This window comes from Gavia stellata, chromosome 8 (assembly GCF_030936135.1).
Source record: "Gavia stellata isolate bGavSte3 chromosome 8, bGavSte3.hap2, whole genome shotgun sequence".
Taxonomy (NCBI): Eukaryota; Metazoa; Chordata; class Aves; order Gaviiformes; family Gaviidae; genus Gavia; species Gavia stellata.
In genome coordinates this window covers 30,028,915-30,049,401 of record NC_082601.1, presented here as the reverse complement: position 1 = coordinate 30,049,401, position 20,487 = coordinate 30,028,915, and the positions used below count along the sequence as shown (strand labels likewise).

The 20,487-nt window shown below is 43.1% G+C and overlaps 1 protein-coding gene across 1 annotated transcript; it reads right to left on the bottom strand.

Moving 5' to 3' along the window:
• Positions 1–4,144: 4,144 nt before the first annotated feature.
• Positions 4,145–8,848, bottom strand: FAM237A (family with sequence similarity 237 member A). Its single transcript, XM_009810390.2, has 2 exons — positions 8,440–8,848; positions 4,145–4,284 (listed from the first exon to the last, which is right to left on the bottom strand). Exons 1-2 carry the CDS (start codon positions 8,846–8,848, stop codon positions 4,145–4,147), a joined length of 549 nt encoding a protein of 182 aa, XP_009808692.1.
• Positions 8,849–20,487: the final 11,639 nt, after the last annotated feature.

The following is a 20,487-nucleotide window of genomic DNA, read 5'->3' as shown; positions in this document are numbered from 1 at the left end:
AATAGATGGTCACTGCTTCCCTTTCACTGCTTATTTGCTACATGTTTCTTACAGCAGTGCAACTCAGTGAGATGCATTGGTACAGTTTGTGATGATAGTGTCATCAAATGCATATTGTTTTAGTGACAGCAGTTCTGAAGGTTGAGATAATGGGTTAAGATACATCATGTTAGTGATATGCACGTTATTATCAGATGTTGTACTTCTTTGGACTGTTAACTATTTGTTAAGTGACAACATCAACAATGGCAAATTTACCAGGTGTGATTCCTCAGCAGTGCAAATGATTGCCCCCTTCTCTCTCCTTAGCTGTTGATATGCCATGGTCGAGTTACTTCCTTGGAATTGTTCTGTATCTTTTGTTGGTGACAGCAACAAGGAAAACATTTTTTTCTGGTAATGCACAGAAGTATTTTAAAGATCTGAGAAACTGAGATTATTCAGTACCACTTCAGAGAGAAAAATTATGGATTCAGCCACTTACTATCACTGTTCTGCAGGAGATGCATAGAAAATAGTGAAAGAGTATGTGCGTGTGGGCTCAAAACCAGTTATGGTTCAAGAAAATTTGCATGCTTTTAAGGATTTTAGTTGAATCACTGGAACTATACTAGCTTTCCAAGAAAATGCTCCTAGTTTTTACAGGAATTTTTCTGTGATTACTAAGAAAATAAGTTTGGTTTGGATAAAAGCAAAATATTTTTGGAAGTTTTGGGAGAAAAGTCAGGTAAGTTATATATTCTGAAGTTTTGTTTCATGAATAATCAACCTGGGTTTAGGCTGATGTGATTGAAAAGGCCAATGAAAAGTCTAGTGCTTAAAAAAAGCTGCTCAGCAGTATGCTTAATTTTCCACATAGATTTTCCTGGTCTTGTATTTTTCAGAATTAATTATAATCACCAAGATAAAAGGACTGACTTATTAAAATGGCTAGAAATCTTGTTCTCTGTTGGTAGCACCTCAGCCACCTTCTTGAAAGACCTTACACAGTGGTAGTGATAGTAATGAACATTCCAGGTTCTTTCTTCTAGTTTTGGTCACAGGAGGTCTTAATTACACGTACTGCAAACATTCAAGAATTACAGCAACAAATAACGGTATGCAACTTGAAGCTAATAAGCAGTTTGTCTCTAGCAAAGGAAGGGTGAAGAGGGTGAAAAGTAAAGAAACTTACTGAGGGAGGAGGACCCCAGAAAACAAATAGTGATGAGGTCACTAGAAAGTTGATACACCCATATTATCACATAAACAGAATATAGTGTGAGACAGAAGCTTAGTAGCTTTTGCAAAGTACCAGTGCCAAGAGACACAAACAACAATCCAAGGAACTTAACTGTTGATTAAGGGAAGATATCCATCAGCTTCTGATGAGGTTTTAAATCTCCTTCAGAGTGAGTCCATCTGAATTAAAATTGGTTGGAAACAGTGACAGCCGACAAATACTGGTTTGGTCCAATGCAACATAGAACATGTCTGGAGCACAAATTCTTACAAAAAAATATTTCTGAATCACCATGAACTCTTAATTCATGGTGGCATGTTAAGACTTAAGGAAGTGTCTTCCCATGCTAATAAGCAGTTGTTTAGCTGCCAGATCCCTATAAGATGAAGGGGACAAAATCCCAAGACCTTTATTTTGTTGTTATTCAATTGAGCTGACAATGAAGCAACCTCAGTCAGACATGTTCATCCCATCTTTCTGACATACTCAGACTGAGAAACAGTAAGCCAGGAACAGTGTCTGCAAAACCAATCCTAGCTCACCCCAAAGATCTGCCATCAAATTTACAGGGGAGAGTGGTAGGAAGCAATATCTTGTCTTTAACCATAGGGACATTTTGAATTATTCCTGTACAACAAATCTGCTTGCATCTCATACTCACAGCACTTGCTTTTTGTTAACACAGACACCCTAGAAGGCTCCAGTTTATAGTGAGTGAATCAATAGCAAACATCAGCATCATCTGATTGTGTTTTCATGCCAAATTGTTGAGACCTGGATAAAAGCAAGCAAGACCAAAGTTATAAAATAGAGTTGAGCTCAGAGACCTTTGGAGAGAAGAAATTGCCTGAGGTAGGAGTTCCTTTAGAAACTTTATCACTTGCAGGTTTACATGTAATTAATTGCATCCCAATTAATAACACAGATTGTCTCCTTTACATCAACAGTTTCCAAATGTTCCCCATACTGTGACCTATGCTAGAGATTCATCTGTTTTCTCAGTCTTTCCTCCATGTACTAATCCTTTCCTACCCATTTCCTCAAAGGCCAAATGATGCTACAGCCTGTTAATTAAGAAGCTTGCTGAAGCAGAGAAGTACTGCAAATTTGTTTAAGCTAAACATCAGCTTGGCCCATGGTGGTATTTCACCATTTCTGTTGCTATCTGAAGTGGGGAAGAAAGCTGCCAGCAGCCCTTTCCTAGGGGATTCTGTTGTTACAGGCGGGACATATCTAAAGTGGAAACACTAGCCTCTTCCCAAAGGGCCCTGCGGAAGAGCATCTGAGATAAAGAGTACCTGTTCAAATAATCTGTCTGGTTTTACATTTTCTAGAGCTCAAGAGCATATGGGAACAGGTAACATCTGGTCTACTACAGTACCAATCCTACTTGGCTGAGGCATCCAGCCCTTAACACACTTGTTGTCAGTTGCTGGTCTTAATAGCTGTAGGGGCCGTGGGTGAAGACTGTGTCTCTTATGTTAATACAAAACTGTGCACAATGGGGCTTTTAGATATATTAATATAATTTAGGTAATTAACAACAGTAGTACGCGAGTGAGCAGATCTGTTTTAACAATGCTCTTGTCTCCCTCCCACACGGTAGCAGAGCACTCTCTGGCTGTGGCTGCAGGCAGAGGCAGTTGAGGGTGTGTTGCCGAGTACACTAAACTGTGTGTTCCTCTGCTCATCCTGCTTTAGTGTTCCCTCCTCTCTTGAACATTTAAATGGTTTGTTGCATGCTTAACTTTAAGCACAAATCCAGTACCATTGAAGTTGATAGCCCTCTTACAGTTTTTGGTCTGCTTCCGTAAGATCAGGATTTCACCCAATGGGACTATGTTTAAGCTTTATTTTGTTCAGGCCCAGCAATCATTTTAAGATGTCATTTACACACTTTGCTACTTGAACTTATTTCTGCAAGTTGATGAACACCCAGCAAATGATTTTTTTTCTTTGGGCATTTAAAAAAAGAAAAAAAGGCAACCAAATATTGCCACATGCTCAAGGAAAGAAACTTTGTATGAGCAACCAAAGGTAGTTAGCCTGGAAAGCTGAATGTTTTAGTTGCATTCAGCCAGCCAGGCAATGGAAATATTTCATTTCATCAAAGCATCAAATGTTACCTGCCCAAAGTTATGTTGCATTAGTTTAATATCAAATTGCCTGTTAGAGTTATCAGTAACAGTCAGAAGAAACTGATTTGTCTACAAAGAACTGGCAAACTAAAAAAGAAGCAAATTCAAGTTATGTATGAGAATTCTTTTGATTAAAGACTTTAACTAAGAATGTGTAACATTTTAAGTGGCATTTTTTATAACTAAAAATTCAGGGAAAATACCATAAAAATATCATGTGAAAGCAAATAGAGGAGCTGGTAAAACCTGTTAACCCTTTTTCTTTTGCTGGAAAACTGAAAACGTTTTTGAAGGTATTTTTAACATAAAAATATGTACTACTTTCTTTAGTAGGATGATGTCTTTCAGCAGTGGTTGCTTTGTACAAGCGTACAGCTATGCATACAATAAAACATCACCATCTCAACTCTAATCCTGTCTTGGAGCCAGTGGAGGTTTTTGGCAGCTTCCTGCTCTGTTTGTCTATGTCTTATTGAAGGATCACTTGTTTCCTGTTTTGGCACCCAAAAGACAATAGTTTGAGTAGGTGACACGCAATATAAAAAGCCTGATGTACACACAGATTAAAGTAGGCAACTGCTTATAAATCATGCACTTTATTAAGGAGACTGAATTCATAGGTAATTAAAGAAAACCCACAAGTCCAAGTTAATCAGAGATAGAGTGCTCAGAGTTATAGGCCTTCTTCCACCATGTAAATTAACATCAATGAGGATTAAATTGCAAAAATTAAAGAGGAGTAGTTTAAAAAATATCTACGAATCGAGGTCTTGGACTAAATGTGTCATTTCCTCTTTTTCCCTAGCTCTCCAATGATTCTTCCAAGTAATGTAGATCTACTGTTATGCATGTGGATACTTGTTAAATCTTCAAACAAGTCTGTCTTCTTCAGAACTGGCAGCCTCTGAATATGAGAAAATATCCCTGAAAAGTAACATGAAAATGCGTATAAGTAATCAATTTCCAAACAGCAAAGAGCAGCTGAATACTCAGTTTCCCACATCCATGTTTCCTCTGTCTTTAGCTGCTACTGGTCCCCATTTTATCCCCAAACCTCTTGTTCTAGTGATAGCCATGTCCCTCCATTTGCAAGTTGCCTTTCAGTGACAAGTTACTTTGATCTTTTCCCCCAGCATGGACCTTTTCCTTCAGTCTTCCTATAAAACTCTTCCACTTGTAATTATCAGAGTCTAAGCACTTGAGTCTGCTCACAGTCTTACTGACTTACCGGCTTGTCATCAAGCTCCTTGCACAGTGGATGAGATTTCTCACACTGTTTAGTAACACATTTGTTATTTCCTTGAGGAACTATGGGGCATTTTCTTTGCAGCAATCTCCAAAAGCCAGCAGACTGGCTTTATTTCTTTTAGACAAATTTGCCTTCTGAAAAAGTAACTGGTTAACATAGTATCTGCTTATTTACCAGACCTCAAACGCATAATACAGCAGCCTTTACCCCACTACCCTCCCTAGCACCCTGCAGCCCAGCAGAGGTGGGACACCAAGCTGTGTCTGTCCCTGGCAGTGGGACCAGGTGCAAGGGCTGATCTGAGCCCAACTACCCGCACCTGTGAGGGAGGTGTGCACAGCTGTGGGCACTCTGAGTGGCAAGGTAGTAGGGGGACTGCTGGGCGAGGAGAAAAGAGGCAGAGAGGTTTTCGCATTTGTATTCTTCAGACGTTTATACCGGGGATGTGTTATGTGGTTTCCTGAGGTGGGTCGTTCTTCAGGAAGATCTGCTGTGAGTACAGAAGCTATGTTTTCCTTGTTCTTAAGTCTTATTTTGGCTCATTAAGAGTTGTTACAACTATAATGTATCTAACTCTGGTGTTGTAATATATTGGGAATGTTTTTTATGAAACCTGCTTTTTCATAACGTTTGTCTTTTGTTAGGGGAAGGGGATGAGTAAAGGACTCTCCCTACTTGTCTCAGTTTAAAGCTGATTAACACTTCTCTGCAGGATATCTAGGGAAGTTGTAATGCTGCTGGGTTAAGTAGGATGTTAGCTGGATGGAAGCAGTTTGTCAGATAACTTACATATAGCTCTTCTGATATTGTTGTGTTTTTCATGGATTGCGTAGAGTTTGAAAAGTATCTTCAGACTTGTTAGTATCTACAATCAGGAGCCTGGCTGGACTAGATTGGTTCAGAAAACAGTGTTTGAATCCATAAGTCTGGACCTGGGCTACTTCTACCACTGTCTTGGTGTACACTCAGACTTATTTCCCAGGAGGGCAAAGTATGGGGAACTGTGGAAGTGTTTCTTAAGTGTGATGGAGTAGTTCAGTACTATTGAGAAGCTTTACCAAGGACTTCACTAGGTTTTTTTGGCTTGGAGGACTTTTCTGTCTTTTCTTAGAAAAGCTCAATTCTTGATACTCAGTTTTTACACTGACCTCATGGGATTTATCCTTTAGTTCTGAAATCTGACACTAAAATAACAACACCTTAACATCACCGTTTCTGTACTAAGTTCAGGTCTCTGTCTTTTTTTCCAATTCAATGATATGTTTAAGGAACTACGCTGATTGCAGCTTGCAGATTGTTCCTGATTTATGATCCTGTTTCTAATTAAAAAAAAAATTGAAATTGTGAATATTTAAAAGGAATGAGATCAAAAACTTCAGTATGGAGCAATAAAGATGTTAGCAACAGTTGCAAAAGTAACAGCATAGAGCAAAAAATCTTGCTTTATTGTTTGACTTCTAAAACAAGCCTACTGAAAGCTATTCATACCTGCCCACGTAGACATGGAGTGAAGCACACAGGGTCACTGAAATGCTGTTAGTGCTGCTCCTTGGGCTAAGAAAACAGGGTTGTACATCTCTTTCCGCATAAGAAGCGATAATTCCATTCCTCATCATTTGCTAGGTTGCGATTTTTATCTGCAATTATTAACGATTTATTTCTGTTTTCACTGATTAAACAAGGCAGTAGGGTCAAGGGTTACAAAGATTAAAACAGCTGGCTTTGTTAAGAAATTGGGAGACTTGGATGAGAGTTTAGATAGATCCTCCAAAAAATAAAATTCAGGCTGTCACTGCTATAAGCTGCCTGCTACTGACTGATGTTAATCAATTGTACAGAGAAACCAGATTAACTGATTACAATTCACAAAACCAAGAGGTAAAAGAATAGAGAAGGGGAGGAATCCTTGTGTGTTTTAAAGTGTGAATACTTAGTAGTGTCTTAAAAATCTCTCTGTATAGGAGTAAACAAAAGTCAGTATTAATCACAAAACCTACAATTTGATTCTTCAAAATACATCAGACTGTTACTCTTAATCTTGACTGGAACAAAAGCTCTTTGTTTAGGAAAATCACAGTGTGATACAGACATGAAGAGCCAGATGTAAACAAAAGGCTAAGGGGGAATTTAGACAGCAACATTCTAAAGCTGCTATCCTGGGAACAAAAATTCATCTGGTGCTTTAGCCTTGTGGGCATCTCAGTTTTTGATAGTACTGCTGCCTCATGTGTCTAAAGCTGCGTTCCATTTGCACCCAAAAATGCATCAGTCTGATCAGGACTGAGCGACTTGTTGCCTTCATGATGTCTAAGGTCACTTGGGAACCAGGAGGGCATTTGGTGCTGCCTTCCATCAGCATATCTCAATACAGCAAAGATCTTAGAGCTATGTGATAGCTCAGATTCTTTGCAGAGCAGGATAGGATCCACTCCTTGCTTTTAAAATGCAGTTGTTTCATTCAGAGTTAAGAAACTGGCCCTGCGTATGTGACTTCTTCAGTCTGAGGGGATTGGTTCAAACACAACTCCTACCTCCTAGCTTGATGGCTAGGATAGTCTCTGTAGGTAATGGGGGTGAGAACCTCTCGATCCTTCCTATCTCAAATCCTGTCTTTCAATACACAAAATGTTTTAAGGTTTGTGGGCAAGGGCTGGACTATCCAGTAGTATAGTGTCCCTGGGGTGGAAGGATCCTGAGTTCAAGTCCCTTTTTTTAGAGACACTCTAATGGGTAACTACCCAGAGAGGTTCTTCATTATTCCATGGACATTCCCTCCAAACATCTTAATAACTAAGACACTGCTGATTTAGGAAGTGGAGGTAAGGGTCTGAATCCATTCAAGTGGAAAGGTAGTTCTGCCTTCTCCCTGTGGGCTGTGTGTGCTACACTGTTGGTGATGGCAGCAGGACTTCTACCCCTCCGTCAAATTATAGCACCTGCCCCTTTCTGAAAGTGGCTGTTCTCAAGGGAAGAGTGCATCTGTTGGTAGCAGGATCAGAACTGAAGCCTTGGAAGGGACTGAGATTTAGAAAAAAATCTATGCTGTATATTCCTACTGGGAATGAGGAGGCTAAGTGACATGCTACCTTTTGCAGGTCCTGTTGTGGGGTGCCAGCTTTCACCTTGCCACATATGGAGACATTTACTTTGAGCCTGGGGATTCTGTTCTGGGGCTGGGAACCTGGAGATTAGGAATTGCAGCACTTAGTGTCATAGGTAGTGTTCTTCCTCCTGAAGCTGTAGCTGTGTCTGAAAGCCTGCACATATCTGAGTCCTAGGTCTGTTTCCATTGTGTGTTGGGCAAAGCCACCAGTATGGAAATAGGAAATATCTAGTGGTTGACTACTAGATGGCAAGTAAACATATCCTTACTCTTCTGCTGAAAGACTGCCGTTCTCCCCAGCAGAACCCGTGTGACGCACTCTGGGGGTGACACACCTCTTGGCATGAGGAATTCAGAACTAGCCTGTCCATGGCACAATAGTGGTAAAAATGCTGGTGTGGAAGAATATCTTTGTATGTTCAGTTGCCGAACTGCCTTCCTTGTTTGAATCCTCCTATATTTCACTTTCTGCTGCCCCTCCTGCCCCACCAAACTGAAACTTAAAAGCTGTCATTAGAGTTCAGGTTATTTGGAGGTCAAATTTTTACTGAGACCACTTTGAACATAAACATAGCTCTGTACTGGATTGGGGGGAGTGGGAGACGGTTGTGCAGCACTGTCCTCTGTTTCTCTACTATTACCACATAACACAATAAGCCTGTATCTCTTTTCTTTCCTACTAGACTATAGTTATTGCCCATGAGACATGTATTAAAGGAGTAGTAACCTTGGTTTCTCCCTGTGAAATGAGAACGTAGAGTAGTGATCTTCTGTTCATCTTCTGCTAGCTGCCTTCTCCCTAGGCCATGGGTTCGGGAGAGCACACAGTCCACATAGATATCCCAGAAGAGCTGAGCCAGGTCCCAGAACAGAGCCCCATGTTTCAAGTTCTCTGATGATTTCAGGAAGATCATGAAGTCCCAAAAGCCACTGACAGAGTCAGAAATGCGAGGCTTCCTCATCTCCAGTAAGACAGCTGAGGAGGATTCCCAACACTGAGGGTCTGCTCGCCCAAGAGCTAGTGGATCAATTTGGCTATGGCAGAGGAAAGGTGTCACACAGAATGTTCCCATGATTAGCAGGGAGCAGGTGAGCCTCATGTTGCAGTGGATTCTTCCTCTGCTCCCAAGGTCCATTTTGTCACTGAAATGTAACAAAACCAAAAGAAGCTGAAAAACTTCTCACCATTAGATACAGGAACAAAGCCCTTGTCCTTACATGATGTTGATAATTGTTTCTCTGCTCTTTAAAAATCTGTGTATGCTTTTTTTGCATGTATGAATATAAATACTAGTGGAGTTGCATTACTCTGTGCAGCAGAAGCATGTGTTACAACTTGTTAATCATCCTCAAATCTGTATGATGAACTCTTATCTGGAACTTCTTCATATCGAAAGTTTTTTGCCTTTCTTGATTTACAGATCCCTAACCTTTTTCAGTAAAAATCCATTCCTTTTTACAGAGAATTTAAGCCTTTAGGCAGTCTTGCTGTCCTCAAAATTTTGTAAGCCCTTTAAAATAGTCTTCAGACTCTCAGGGATCTGTGGAGAGCAGGTGGAAAACTGTTGAAGGTGTGTTCTAATGAACCAATGATAGGTTGCAAACCCATCCATTGAACAGGGGTGTTCTACCTGCTAAAATGCAGAACAGCTCTGAAAAGAGGGTGTAGCAAAGACACAGCATAGCAGCTGTATTATACAGCATGTACACATGCATATAGAATCATAGAATGGTTTGGGTTGGAAGGGACCTTTAAAGGTCATCTAGTCCAACCTCCCCTGCAATGAGCAGGGACATCTTCAACTGGATCAGGTTGCTCAGAGCCCTGTCCACCCTGACCTTGAATGTTTCCAAGGATGTGGCATCTACAGCCTCTCTGGGCAACCTGTTCCAGTGTTTCACCACCCTCATGATAAAAATTATCTAGTCTGAATCTACCCTATTTTAGTTTAAAACCATTACCCCTTGTCCTATCCCAACAGGGTCTACTAAAAAGTCCATCCCCATCTTTCTTATAAGCCCCCTTTAAGTATTGAAAGGCTGCAATAAGGTCCCCCTGGAGCCTTCTCTTCTCCAGACTGAACAACCCCAACTCTCTCAGCCTTTCTTCATAAGAGAGGTGTTTCATCCCTGTGATGACTTTTGTGGCCTTCCTCTGGACCCATTCCAGCAGGTCCATGTCTTTCCTGTACTGAGACAGATAGATACATGAAAAAGTACAGATGCTTATTGCAGATCACTGTAACGGTTGTCTGTTACATTGAAATTGTGAAACTTGATAAGTAGCAGCTATAGTTGGAGAAATCCTGAGAATGATAACCTTTTGGGCACAGAAAGGCCCAGCTGTCTCCATAAGATTTCATTTCTAGTACGTGCTTCTATTGGGCATTTTTCTGATGTATTTCTGGTATTACATTTCGGATATGCATTTCTAATGTGTAGCAGGTTTGGGGGTTGTTTTTAGTGTAGCTCATGGCATATGGAGAACCTCCCGTTTGGGGAATTAGGCAACATCTGAGATCAGCTTTTAGGACACTTCTGTTTAATGTGTGTGCTGATCTGTCGAGTAGTCATACTTTTATGGTTTTGATTTGATTGTTGGAGGGTGTTGCGGGGGGAGAAGCTGCCTGTCTTAATGAGCTTAACTTAATAATCAACTGGCTTTTTATGTAGAAAGCCTCTTCCATGAGTGATCATCAAGAACACAAGCAATGTTTCTCTGCTATGTGGTGGAAAAATGTCAAAGGCAGGATAATTGCGTGCAGACGGATTGCATGTGAAAGGTAGCTTAGCCATAGCCAGCGTGCAAGACCAGGGAAGGGCAGGCTGCTTTGTGGAAGGTATTTCATTATAGAGCTAAAGGACTCTTCAGTGATTTCAGTCCTGGCAGTGATTTTCTTACCTAGCCCCCTATCTGGCTACCTGCTCAGGTTCTGGGAACGTTTTGGAAGTATGCAGCCTTTAGTCTCCAACTGCTTGCAGTCCCTTTTTAATCCAAGTTGGGATCTCATGAGGAGAATTGGCTTGACAGCCTTGGATCTGAATCTTGCATTTAATGAATAGAAGAGGGACAGCACACTCTTCCCACACTGCTCTGCCTAGTGGGATATCACTTATGATGGTGGTGGTAGTAATGGGGTTGCCCTTATGCTGTTCCCAAGATGTCCAGAAGCATCATTCTTCTGTACCCTACTGCACAAGGCAGGTTTTGATTGCTTTCTCAGAAGCAAAACCAAAGACATCCTGTGAGTCACTACTCCATTCTTACCTGTTTGTGCATCAGAGCCTTTCCACCAGGCAGCAGACACCTGGGCACGTGTGCTCTGCAATATGCACATATCTATCTGTTTACCAAGACTTTTTCAAGGGACATAATTAACTTTGTTTATCAAGCTTCCAGTTTTCAAAACAACTTGGCAATCTCAGATATGACCATGTGGAGGAAAAACACCTCACCAAAACCAGATAGTTCAAACAAGAGAGCAATGCTAAAATTGTCTTTTAAGGATGGTTCTGTCATTTGGACAGGGGCCATCTAGTTCGCACTGGTTAACAATTGAACTGGTTGTTTTTCTTTCTCTGCCCCATAGCCCCTTTGGAAACTTTCTAAGCTACAAAATTGGGTAAGACAAGGACAAGGGTTCTGGATTTGTCAGAGGTGCGAGCAAAGGGGCTGCCCTGGGCAGGGAGCTGGCAGGACATTAATCACACAGAATCACTAAGGTTGGAAATACATGAGGGTGGGTGCCATTTCAGGTGTGGTGTGAATGGCATTGGTCAGGGCCGGTGTCAGGCAGCATTTTGCTGTTAGTCTTCTACAAGGTTCAGGATTTTTTTTTATTTTTTTTTAGGTGGCTGAGAGCTGGGGGGGCACTCAGGAAATGTTAGTTTTCATTAATGTCTTACCTGTGCTTGTGGTGAATGCTTCCATGTAATTCTCTGCCCCCACCCCTCCCCAATCTTCAGGTCTTTCTGTCCATAAACTGAAGTTCGTGTGTGCATGCTATTTACACTTTCTGGCTCTGACTCTTTTTTCCCCTTTTCCCCTCTTCTCCTCGTAGCTTAACCTCCCCATTCCACTCCCCGTCATGAATAGCGCCTTACAGTAACAATAATAAAAAAATTAATTACCTCATTCGTTATCACCGTTTTACTTAGTTGGAGCTATCAGTTATGACTAGTCGCTCGATCCTAGACCTTAAAGATGCCGAAGCCGGTCCCACGGAGCAGGGGCGGGAGCCCGCCTCGGCGGCGTGCGGTATTTGCGAAGCGTCTGCCGCGAGGAGCGTCCGTGGGGAGCTCCGCGAGTTCCGCGCGGCTTCACCCCGAGGAGCCGGGCAGCGCCTCCGCTCTGCCGCGGGCTCCCCGCCCGCCCGACCCCGCTCCCGTCCCGTCCGCTCCGCTCCGGCGCCCCCGGCCCCGCCGCCGCCCGCAGCCCTTACCTCGGCGCTCCGGCGTGCAGGGCGGGCCGGGCAGGTCAGGGCTCTCCGCGCCCGCCGCCGCGCTCCTTAAGAAGCTGGAGCGGGCAGCCCCGAGTAGTTTTTACGTCAGGGCTCGGGGAGAAGCCCCCACCCCCGGGGCCCCGGCCGCTACTCCCGGGCACCCGGCGCTCCCTCCTTCCCTTTGCGGAGCTGCCCCTGCTGCAAGGCGTGCTCGGCTCCTCTGCTCCGCCTGTCCTCCTCTCCCTGCGGACCCCGGCCCTGCTGGGGGCCAGCCTGGCAGCGGGGTCGCCTCTGGCCGAGGGGAAGCTGTGCGCAGGGGCGGGGGAAGAGTAACAGACTCCCCTTGCCCCCTCTCCTAGCAGCGCTGCTTCGGGAGCGCCAAGGATATAAAGAAAGTCCCCACCTTGGAGTTCAAGTTGTCCGGACCTGGCTCGGCCCCCAGGCATCTTGCTTGCCTGCTGGAGGTCCCTCCACGCCAGAGCAGGAGTCTGTGTGGCACAACTAGAGCTATTTGCTGGCTCGGGCTCAGCCCATACAGCAGCAGGTCCGGCTCTCCTGGGAAGCAGGGCAGAGCCCCAGAAGAAAGCCAGTAAAAGCATTAACTGCAGCAATGGGGCTGAGCTACTCACTCCAGCTCAATTCACACAACTTCAGGTAAAGGAGAGCTGCCTTGGAGGGCTGCGCACGCTCCAAAAGCAGAGGGCCCTGCCTATGTTTTCCCTCAGGGGAAAGAAAAAAAAAAAAAGATGTGGTCTTCTATCGTTGCATTTCCTCTCTGCGAGGTTCTCACCTGCAACCACTCTCCACTGCACCCGCTTGGAATAGCTGCAAAACCTCTGTACACATTAGGGAAACAGGCCAAGCTAGTAGGGACATGGAAGGAAGCCATTGGTGAAAGGGCCATCTCCTGGTACGGGCAGTGCAGAGGAAAGCCTGAGCTCAACTCTGCAAGTGACAACTCTGCCTATGTTCACTGTGCCTGCCGTAGCCACCCCTAGCATGCATAAAATATACAACCCAAAGGGCTGGGGCTCCGGGAACAGGCTACTAACCAGTGCTGGGCATAACTTTTTTAACACTAGCTATTTGAAGCAATAGGGTGGGTGAAGACCATTCTTTTTTGTAAGTCTGTGTAGTCTATAGGCCAAATCATGTAGCACTCTGCTGACTGTCTGAAGTCAGCGCAGCTGCACCCGTCCATACCAACGGGCAGTAGCCTGTTTTTGTCAAGACTTGCACTGGCAGCTCCCTTCTGTCTTTGCGCTTTGAACCATAATGCTTTCTCCACGAAGCAACTGTGCTTCAGTAGCACCAGGCTTATTTTTGTTGAAGTTAGTGGGGCCACACTGGTTTATACCAGCTTGAAAGTTGGCTTGAAACACTGATTTTTCTGTTAGTCATCTATATCCTTATAATTTACATCTTTCTGTGCATACAGTCCGTGTAAACGGAGAAGCATGTTCATTGCCTAACCCATGGTCTTATGATGTGTCTATGACAATAAACTGTTGTTTTTTTTTCTCCAGCTTTATTTCCTCTTCTCAATGAGCAATCCATGTGAAAATGTATTTTTTGTAAGTAATGTTACTTTTTAACAAATGTGAAAGGAACTTTTGGGGGTGAGGGAACACCTGGCTAGAACCAGTGTAGATAACTGTATTGTAGGACTTTGGCAAATTCGCAAATGTTCCATTTATTTCTCAAGAGCGTGGGGTTGGGAATGGGGGAATTGTGAGCACCAACTGCTGAAACAGACTTCAGGAGGAACTGAAGAGTGCAATGCCTTGCAAGGAGCCCTTGCAACATGGCAGGGGAAAGTCTCTCGTTGAATGTAGGATCTCCAACGTTTCTTCTCTGTGCTATCCAATACAGGCTGTTTCAGTAGACTTCCTTCTCCCTGGTTCTAGGTCTGAAATGATCCTTAAGCATTTTTTTTTAAAGCCTGCTCTGTAGGAGTTGATTCTGGGCCTGTGTGCTATCTGGAGCACCTTTGGCAAGTGAGTAAGCAGTGTGCTTCTCCTAGCCTCTGTGTTTGGGGGTTAAACTGGGTGAGGGAAAGAAGGGAAGTGCATGGGTGTTGTGATGTAGCCCAAAGGCAGCTCCTGGGTAGAAAAGGCTCTGAGGCTGCTTGTGTTTATGGTCGGCCTGGGTGCAGGAGGCCAGACCAGAGCAGGGCTAAGATGCTGTGGGAGTGTTTTTTGCTGACATTGCTGGGTCTGTGGTGCGTTGTTCTAAGGACTCTGCCCCATCCTGTTAAGGGTAGAGCAAAAGGGTGCAACTGGAAAGGAAAAGGCAAAATGTTTATTGTGAGTTGATACATTTCTGCTAACCTGGAACCTTTCCGGGTTCATTGTTAAGAAATGAGTTTATTTAATTGAGTCCCCTTCTGGGGAGCACTTTATAAGATTGTGGATCAGGAACAACATTGGTTTCATTCCACTCAGAATCCTTCTGATAGACCCAAGGGTGCTGAACTAGGGGTTCTCGGAGAAATGGGAGTCGCTGCTCAAGGGAAATACTGCTACAGATAAAATACTCAGCTCCACAAATACTTCCTGAGCCTACTACGCTCTGTTCCCTCTGAACCAGAGCACTCATATTCTGTTTCTAGGAAAGAGGTTTTTGATAATTGGATTCATCACCTCAGCCTCCTAGTGGAGAAGAAACATAGAAGGATTGGCCATCTCAGTTCCGCATGCTCTCCCTCAGTAAAACTTTCTGTGCCCTTTTTAGGCTATCGATAATCTTTCTTTCATTGCAATGTGTGATCTACTCCCCTGACAGCCAATGTTCACCTCTTCAGTGGGTCTCCATATCTTATGAATTAATTCAATTCAGATGGGCTGTACGTCATATCCAGAGTCATTTGCAAAAGGATATTTTTATCAAGAAAAGTTGATTCTTTAACTCGTAGATAAGAGAGAGATTTCAGATCATGTAAAACTACAGAAATTATTTCTACAAGGAAAATATCAAAATAAAATATAAGCAGATGTTAAAATGATCAGGCTATAGAAGTAGGGGATGGGAAGAGAGAAAAATGGGAGGCCATCTCATTGCTAGTTGTTTATGCCTTTACTCTATTCAAAATACAAATACGTGCAGAGTTGCCTCCTTCCTGCATTTGCTCCCTGCAAACCCTCTGATGTGGTTTAACGTTAGCAGTTAATAGGCAATGGCTTATGGTTGCTTGAGATAAGTAAGCACTTACAAATTTAAAAAAGAAAAAGTAAATTCAACATTGAGACTGAGAGACAGCAATGTGTGATGGTACACACAGCTTGCCTGTTATTTCCATAAGCAGCCACACCTGGACCCAGTATTAAGTTTTGTAAAATGATCTGCATGATAAGAGACCTGTTTAAGCCTTAATCAAAGAAAAATGCTTTAAAGACATAGTCTTAGCTGAAAGTCTGTGTTTTGCTGAATTGGGTTCCAAATTATCCCAGCTTTGTGTGAAACCTGGCTAAGTGACAGCAAAGGCAAAACTTGTGATTCTGAGGGGGGAAAACCCAAAGGTCTGTTAGTCTTTACATGCATAGTACATGGCAGAGACTTAGGTTTTCTTCAAAATCCACAAAGGTAAAGTGGGGAATCTAAGTCCCATTTATACCTTTTCAAATTATCTTTTAAGCAGGAGATTAAACTGTACTTAAAATTGGCTCGCTGACAAATATACCTAAGAGCTTCTTGGAAACGAAATACTTGTGCTTGATCCAAAGTCTGTTTGTGGATATTTTTTATTAATTTTTAAAATGATATTTAGAGGGCTTTGAGTCAGGACACTGAGTGGACTCGGAGTTACACTACTGCCTAGTAAAGAACAATGAAAGCCTTTCAATTCCGAACTTGTTTGAATAGTAGAGTATCTGTTTCAGAAAAATTAATTCTAGCTAGGAAATCATATAGGAGAGTGAGCGATCTGTATCCTATTAGCAGAAGACTGATGTTTTGTAAGTGGAAGGGGGGGCAAAATTGAACAAATTCTTCACCAAATGATTTGATCACACCCATACCCCCCGTCCAGGATGGCTTGTGTAACTCTTGATAAGTAGTCTATATCAAAGTACTGGTATCAAAACATGGGTTTTTTTATGCTTTTGATGTCAAGCCTTCCAATTTTTTTTTTTGGTGGATTCAATCTGCAGTCACAAAGTGTTTGACCCCACACTGCTCTAAACAATCCTCTGGATCTATTCTCTGTTGAAATGGCCAGCAGGAAAGTCAGTGGATGTGATGTGACACTTAACTAGTTCTAAGTGGTAGAGAGATGTAGGGTACTTAAACACAGCAGTCTTCAGTGCTATACACTATTGGTGATGACCTGAAGCATCTCCATGGAGCTAGCAGACATGACATGGCACAGGCAGGAGACCAGTGTATTTCTGGGCCAGGAGCTGGAGCCCTGTGGGACACCCTAGGATGTCTCTGGCCTGCGCCTGAGAAGTGGACTCAAGCCCTTGATGACTTATGCAAGCTTTGTGGTGCTCTGCCTCTGCTGTTTTCCTCCACCAGGACATACTTCTGCTCTCTGTTGTTTCATAGAGTTTGAGAAGTGTTGGTGAAAATAGTCCTCTGGAGGTTTGTAGTTCAAACTTCTGCTTGAAGCAACACTTGATGCAGTCAGCTGTGGCTGGACTCCTGGTGGAAATTTTTTTTCCTACTATCTAGCTTGAGTTTCCTAATTTGTGGCTATTGCTCCCTATATGTCTCTACCAAGAAGAATTTGGCTTTGTTTTTGCAATTACTTGAAGGAAAGGTTATAGATGTGGCTGAAGTGGAAGACATTTGGAGCAGGTATTTTACAAGTGCAAACTAAGCAATGTTGGTTAGAAAATTAATATATATTTCTGAGAATGTAATTTGGTGACATGTGACACTATAAGTGCAAATTACCTCTGTAAAGAATGTGACTATAAACCTCCCATATTTCTATCCAGACTTAAACATTCCACGAAAATAATAAGGAACCCCAAACTGATTAATATAGTACTTTAAAAGTTAACTGTTCATGTCCTGTGGGCAGGTTGTCTCACTTCAACCATTCAGTGCAGTTTTTAGAGAGCTTCTGATTAATTTTAATGGCATACAGGATATTCATATCCAGACAACTATTAGTTTTTGAATGAAGGGTTTCATTGCCATTTGGGTGCTGTACTGATATCTCCATGCTCAAGAATAGTCATTGGTTCTTCCTGATTACCTGCCCCCCCCTTCCTTCCTCAATTGCCTCCAGGCAATAAGGAAACCCTTCTCACCTTCAGGCACTCCAGGCAGAAGTGAGAGTCACCCTGGGTATGTCACAGTTAAAAGAGCAGTTCGGTGAAACATGCTTTCATAAAACTGCCCTTAACATCTAAGAAAGCAAGCCTGTTATGGGATCAATTTCTCCTGGTGTGTTACAGCCAAATCTTCTGGGGAAGAAAAACACTTTCACAGTGTGTTCTTTCTTGAAGGTGAGTAGGATTGTAATGCAGTCTCTCCTACCTTTTCTTGCTGTAAGGGTGTTTCTTTCATGCGGCTCTTGGGAGAAAAGGTGTTTGAGCATGCTTGCCTCAGAGCAGCTTCTGTGCCATGCCAGTGGGCCAGCCAGGGAAGTGTGCCAGCCCTGCCACTGTCATGCTCACCCCGCAGCACTGGCACTCCTCTGGCAGCCAGGAGCCTGCACATTCAGATCTGAAGCTGTTTGGGAAACTAGTCTGCAAGAAGAAATTATTTAGGGCCCAGAAATGGGTCACAGGAGGTTCTGGAGAGTAATGAGGATATTCTGTCTCCTGTGAAAGGGATGGACTTGTGGGATCTTCAGCTTTCGTTAGTTACCTGCTGATTCTCAGATGGTCCAGAAAACAATCTGTTTTATTATATGTTCTGCTGCTAGTTCTGGCCTAGGGTTCCTTGGCACTCATAAAGTACTTCCATCTCACTAAACCAGAGATGTGATGCCTTACATATACACTAACGCTACTGCTGTTGTCAGAGGCAAATGGTTGTTTCCGTGTAAAATATGGTTTGAAGTATTGATATGTTGTCACACATAACTTATTGGCAGGGAATTCCACCATCTTGAATGATTTTTCCAAGTGAAGTAGTACAAGGTCTGTTACTTAGTATGCTTAGACCAGAAAAAACTCGTACATCTTCAGTAAGGAACAGTGTTTTAGAGGCAGATAGAGCATTGATTTTTTTTTTATTTATTTTAAAAATTTATTTTATTTTTATTCTTTATTTTTTTTAATAACTCGGACCACTCAGCCTTTGAAACCCCCATTTTTATTTCACAAATGTACCCTTTGAAACCTAGTCTCAAAGGAGATGCTACAAAGGTGGTACTAGAGTGGAAATTCAATGTAGGAAGTTTACCTTTAAATCAGAGTTTCTGGAGAAACTGTAGTTTGATTTAATGAGGTCCTTTCTCTCCTGTTCTAGTCTCAAATAGGCATGCCTAAAGAGCAGCATATTTCATGAAGAATTATACTTTCTTTGAATGCCTGTGTGCAGGGTTGTCATAAAAGTATCAGCCAACCAGCTCTGCCTAAAATCAGAGCTCCCTGGGCTAGGTGCTAAAGGTCACCTTTGAGTAAGACAGTTCCTGTCCTAGAGATCTTGTGTTTGAAGTGAAAAATACCCAGCCACATCAGAGTAAGGAAAACTGAAGCAAAATATAATGGGACCTGAATCTTTTACCTACCTCTCCAGCCCTCTGATCCAACAGCATGCAGTCAGGATCCTGCTATGTAAGGGAATTGTTTCTTTCTTCCTGCAAATGAGGCAGTTTTGTGTCTTGGGTTCAGGACCTCCTCATTAAACAAAGGAGAACTTAAAATCTTTAATTTCCTGAAGCTTTCCAGTGAATGCTGGAGGGCACTATAATAGTTCCAGTTTCTTGGAACTGCTTTTTCATTACACAGAAATCCTAGTCAAGCATGCATTGTCTGTAAACTATGTTATTGTTAATATCGTGAAGAGTAACTTCATAATGGAGCAAGTCTTGCAATAGCAATACAGAGTTCAGATGTGCCTGAAGGGAAATAGGGGAGAAATGACTGACTTCAAAGCAAACAGGCTTGCTTGTGCACTTTGCATCCATCTGATTTCATCATTGTGCCACCCTTACTTAGAGCGGGGCATGTTGACAAGGGAATAGGTCTGGGGAGGAAATGGATGGTCAGAATATGTCAAATGCCTGCATAAATGTATGAATGGCGTATGGAGGCTTAGACTGTGGTCCTTGTATTATAAAAGTAACTTGAGCTTTCTCTTTGAAAGCGCTTATTGAGACCACTTAACACAACCATGAGCACTGCTACAGCAAGTTCTGCATAGTCATTCTCTAATTGTACAGTTATTGGTGTGTGTTGGAGCGAACTAGACTGCTATAAATCGCGTTTTGGGAAGAGGTGCTTGTTAGGAAGATAAACATCTATGTTTACGTAAGCTGAAGAGATGAAGTGGCAGCGTACTTTGCGTGACTGCACTAAGGCTGATATTCGGGCTTTGCCAAACTTAAGTGCTACAGACAGTTGGAGCTTTAAGCGTCCATAATGCTGCTGCCACGCAGCTCAGCACACTGACCAGTGGAAAGCATGGTGGCTGTTGTGCCAGCCTGATCTGGGCTCTTCCTTCAGCTTGGCAGCAAAAGGCGCCATTCAGCACAGCTCCCATCACCTTTGTGCAAGGGTCATTAGGACATCTTCCATGGCGAGTCAAAGCTGCAGGGTCACAGGACAATCAGTTGCTGCTGCTAGTGCCATTTTCTTCTGTAACCCTCTGGGTGAGGGGACTTCCGCTTGAGCAGGTCTGTAGCTTGGTAGCCCTGAGGAACAAGCTGACCTGGCAGGCTGGCAAGGAGAGCATCAGTCATTCCAGGGAGCACCATAGGTTTCCTGTCTCAGCTCCTCTGTGGTAGCTTGGAGACAGGGAGGGCTCTCACAGAGAGTAGCGGGGTCCTGCACTCCCCCCTGCCTCAGGGTAGACGCTGGTACTTTGTCAGCAGTGACAGAAGGTGGTCTTGCACAAGGCTGCACCCAGCAGCCTTCTTGTGGCACTTGTTGCTGGTGTCTAGCAGTGACTGGGAGCACCTGAGGGGACTTTGGGGTTTGTGCTCATATGAAGCAGCTGGGAGGGGAATAGGTGGTTGTTTCTCTCTTGGGTAAGAAAATGCCTCTGCTGTTACAAGTACTGTGAGCTACTTGGTTGTGCTGCAGCTCCACAAGGCACCCAGGTGCCCTGTCACCTTGGTTAGACACTAGGGGTAGATCTGTTCAGTCTTCTGGAATACTAAGTGCTCCTTTCTGGAACAGTAAAGCTGTCATGTACTCATTAGGAGTGTTTCA

Coding starts and splice junctions, on each gene's coding strand:
- FAM237A (XM_009810390.2), bottom strand. CDS start 8,848: ATGGACCTTGGGAGCAGAGGAAGAATCCACTGCAACATGAGGCTCACC. Junction 4,285..8,439: donor TTTCACAGGGAGAAACCAAG/GTTACTACTCCT, acceptor GTTACTTTTCAG/GGATATTTTCTCATATTCAG.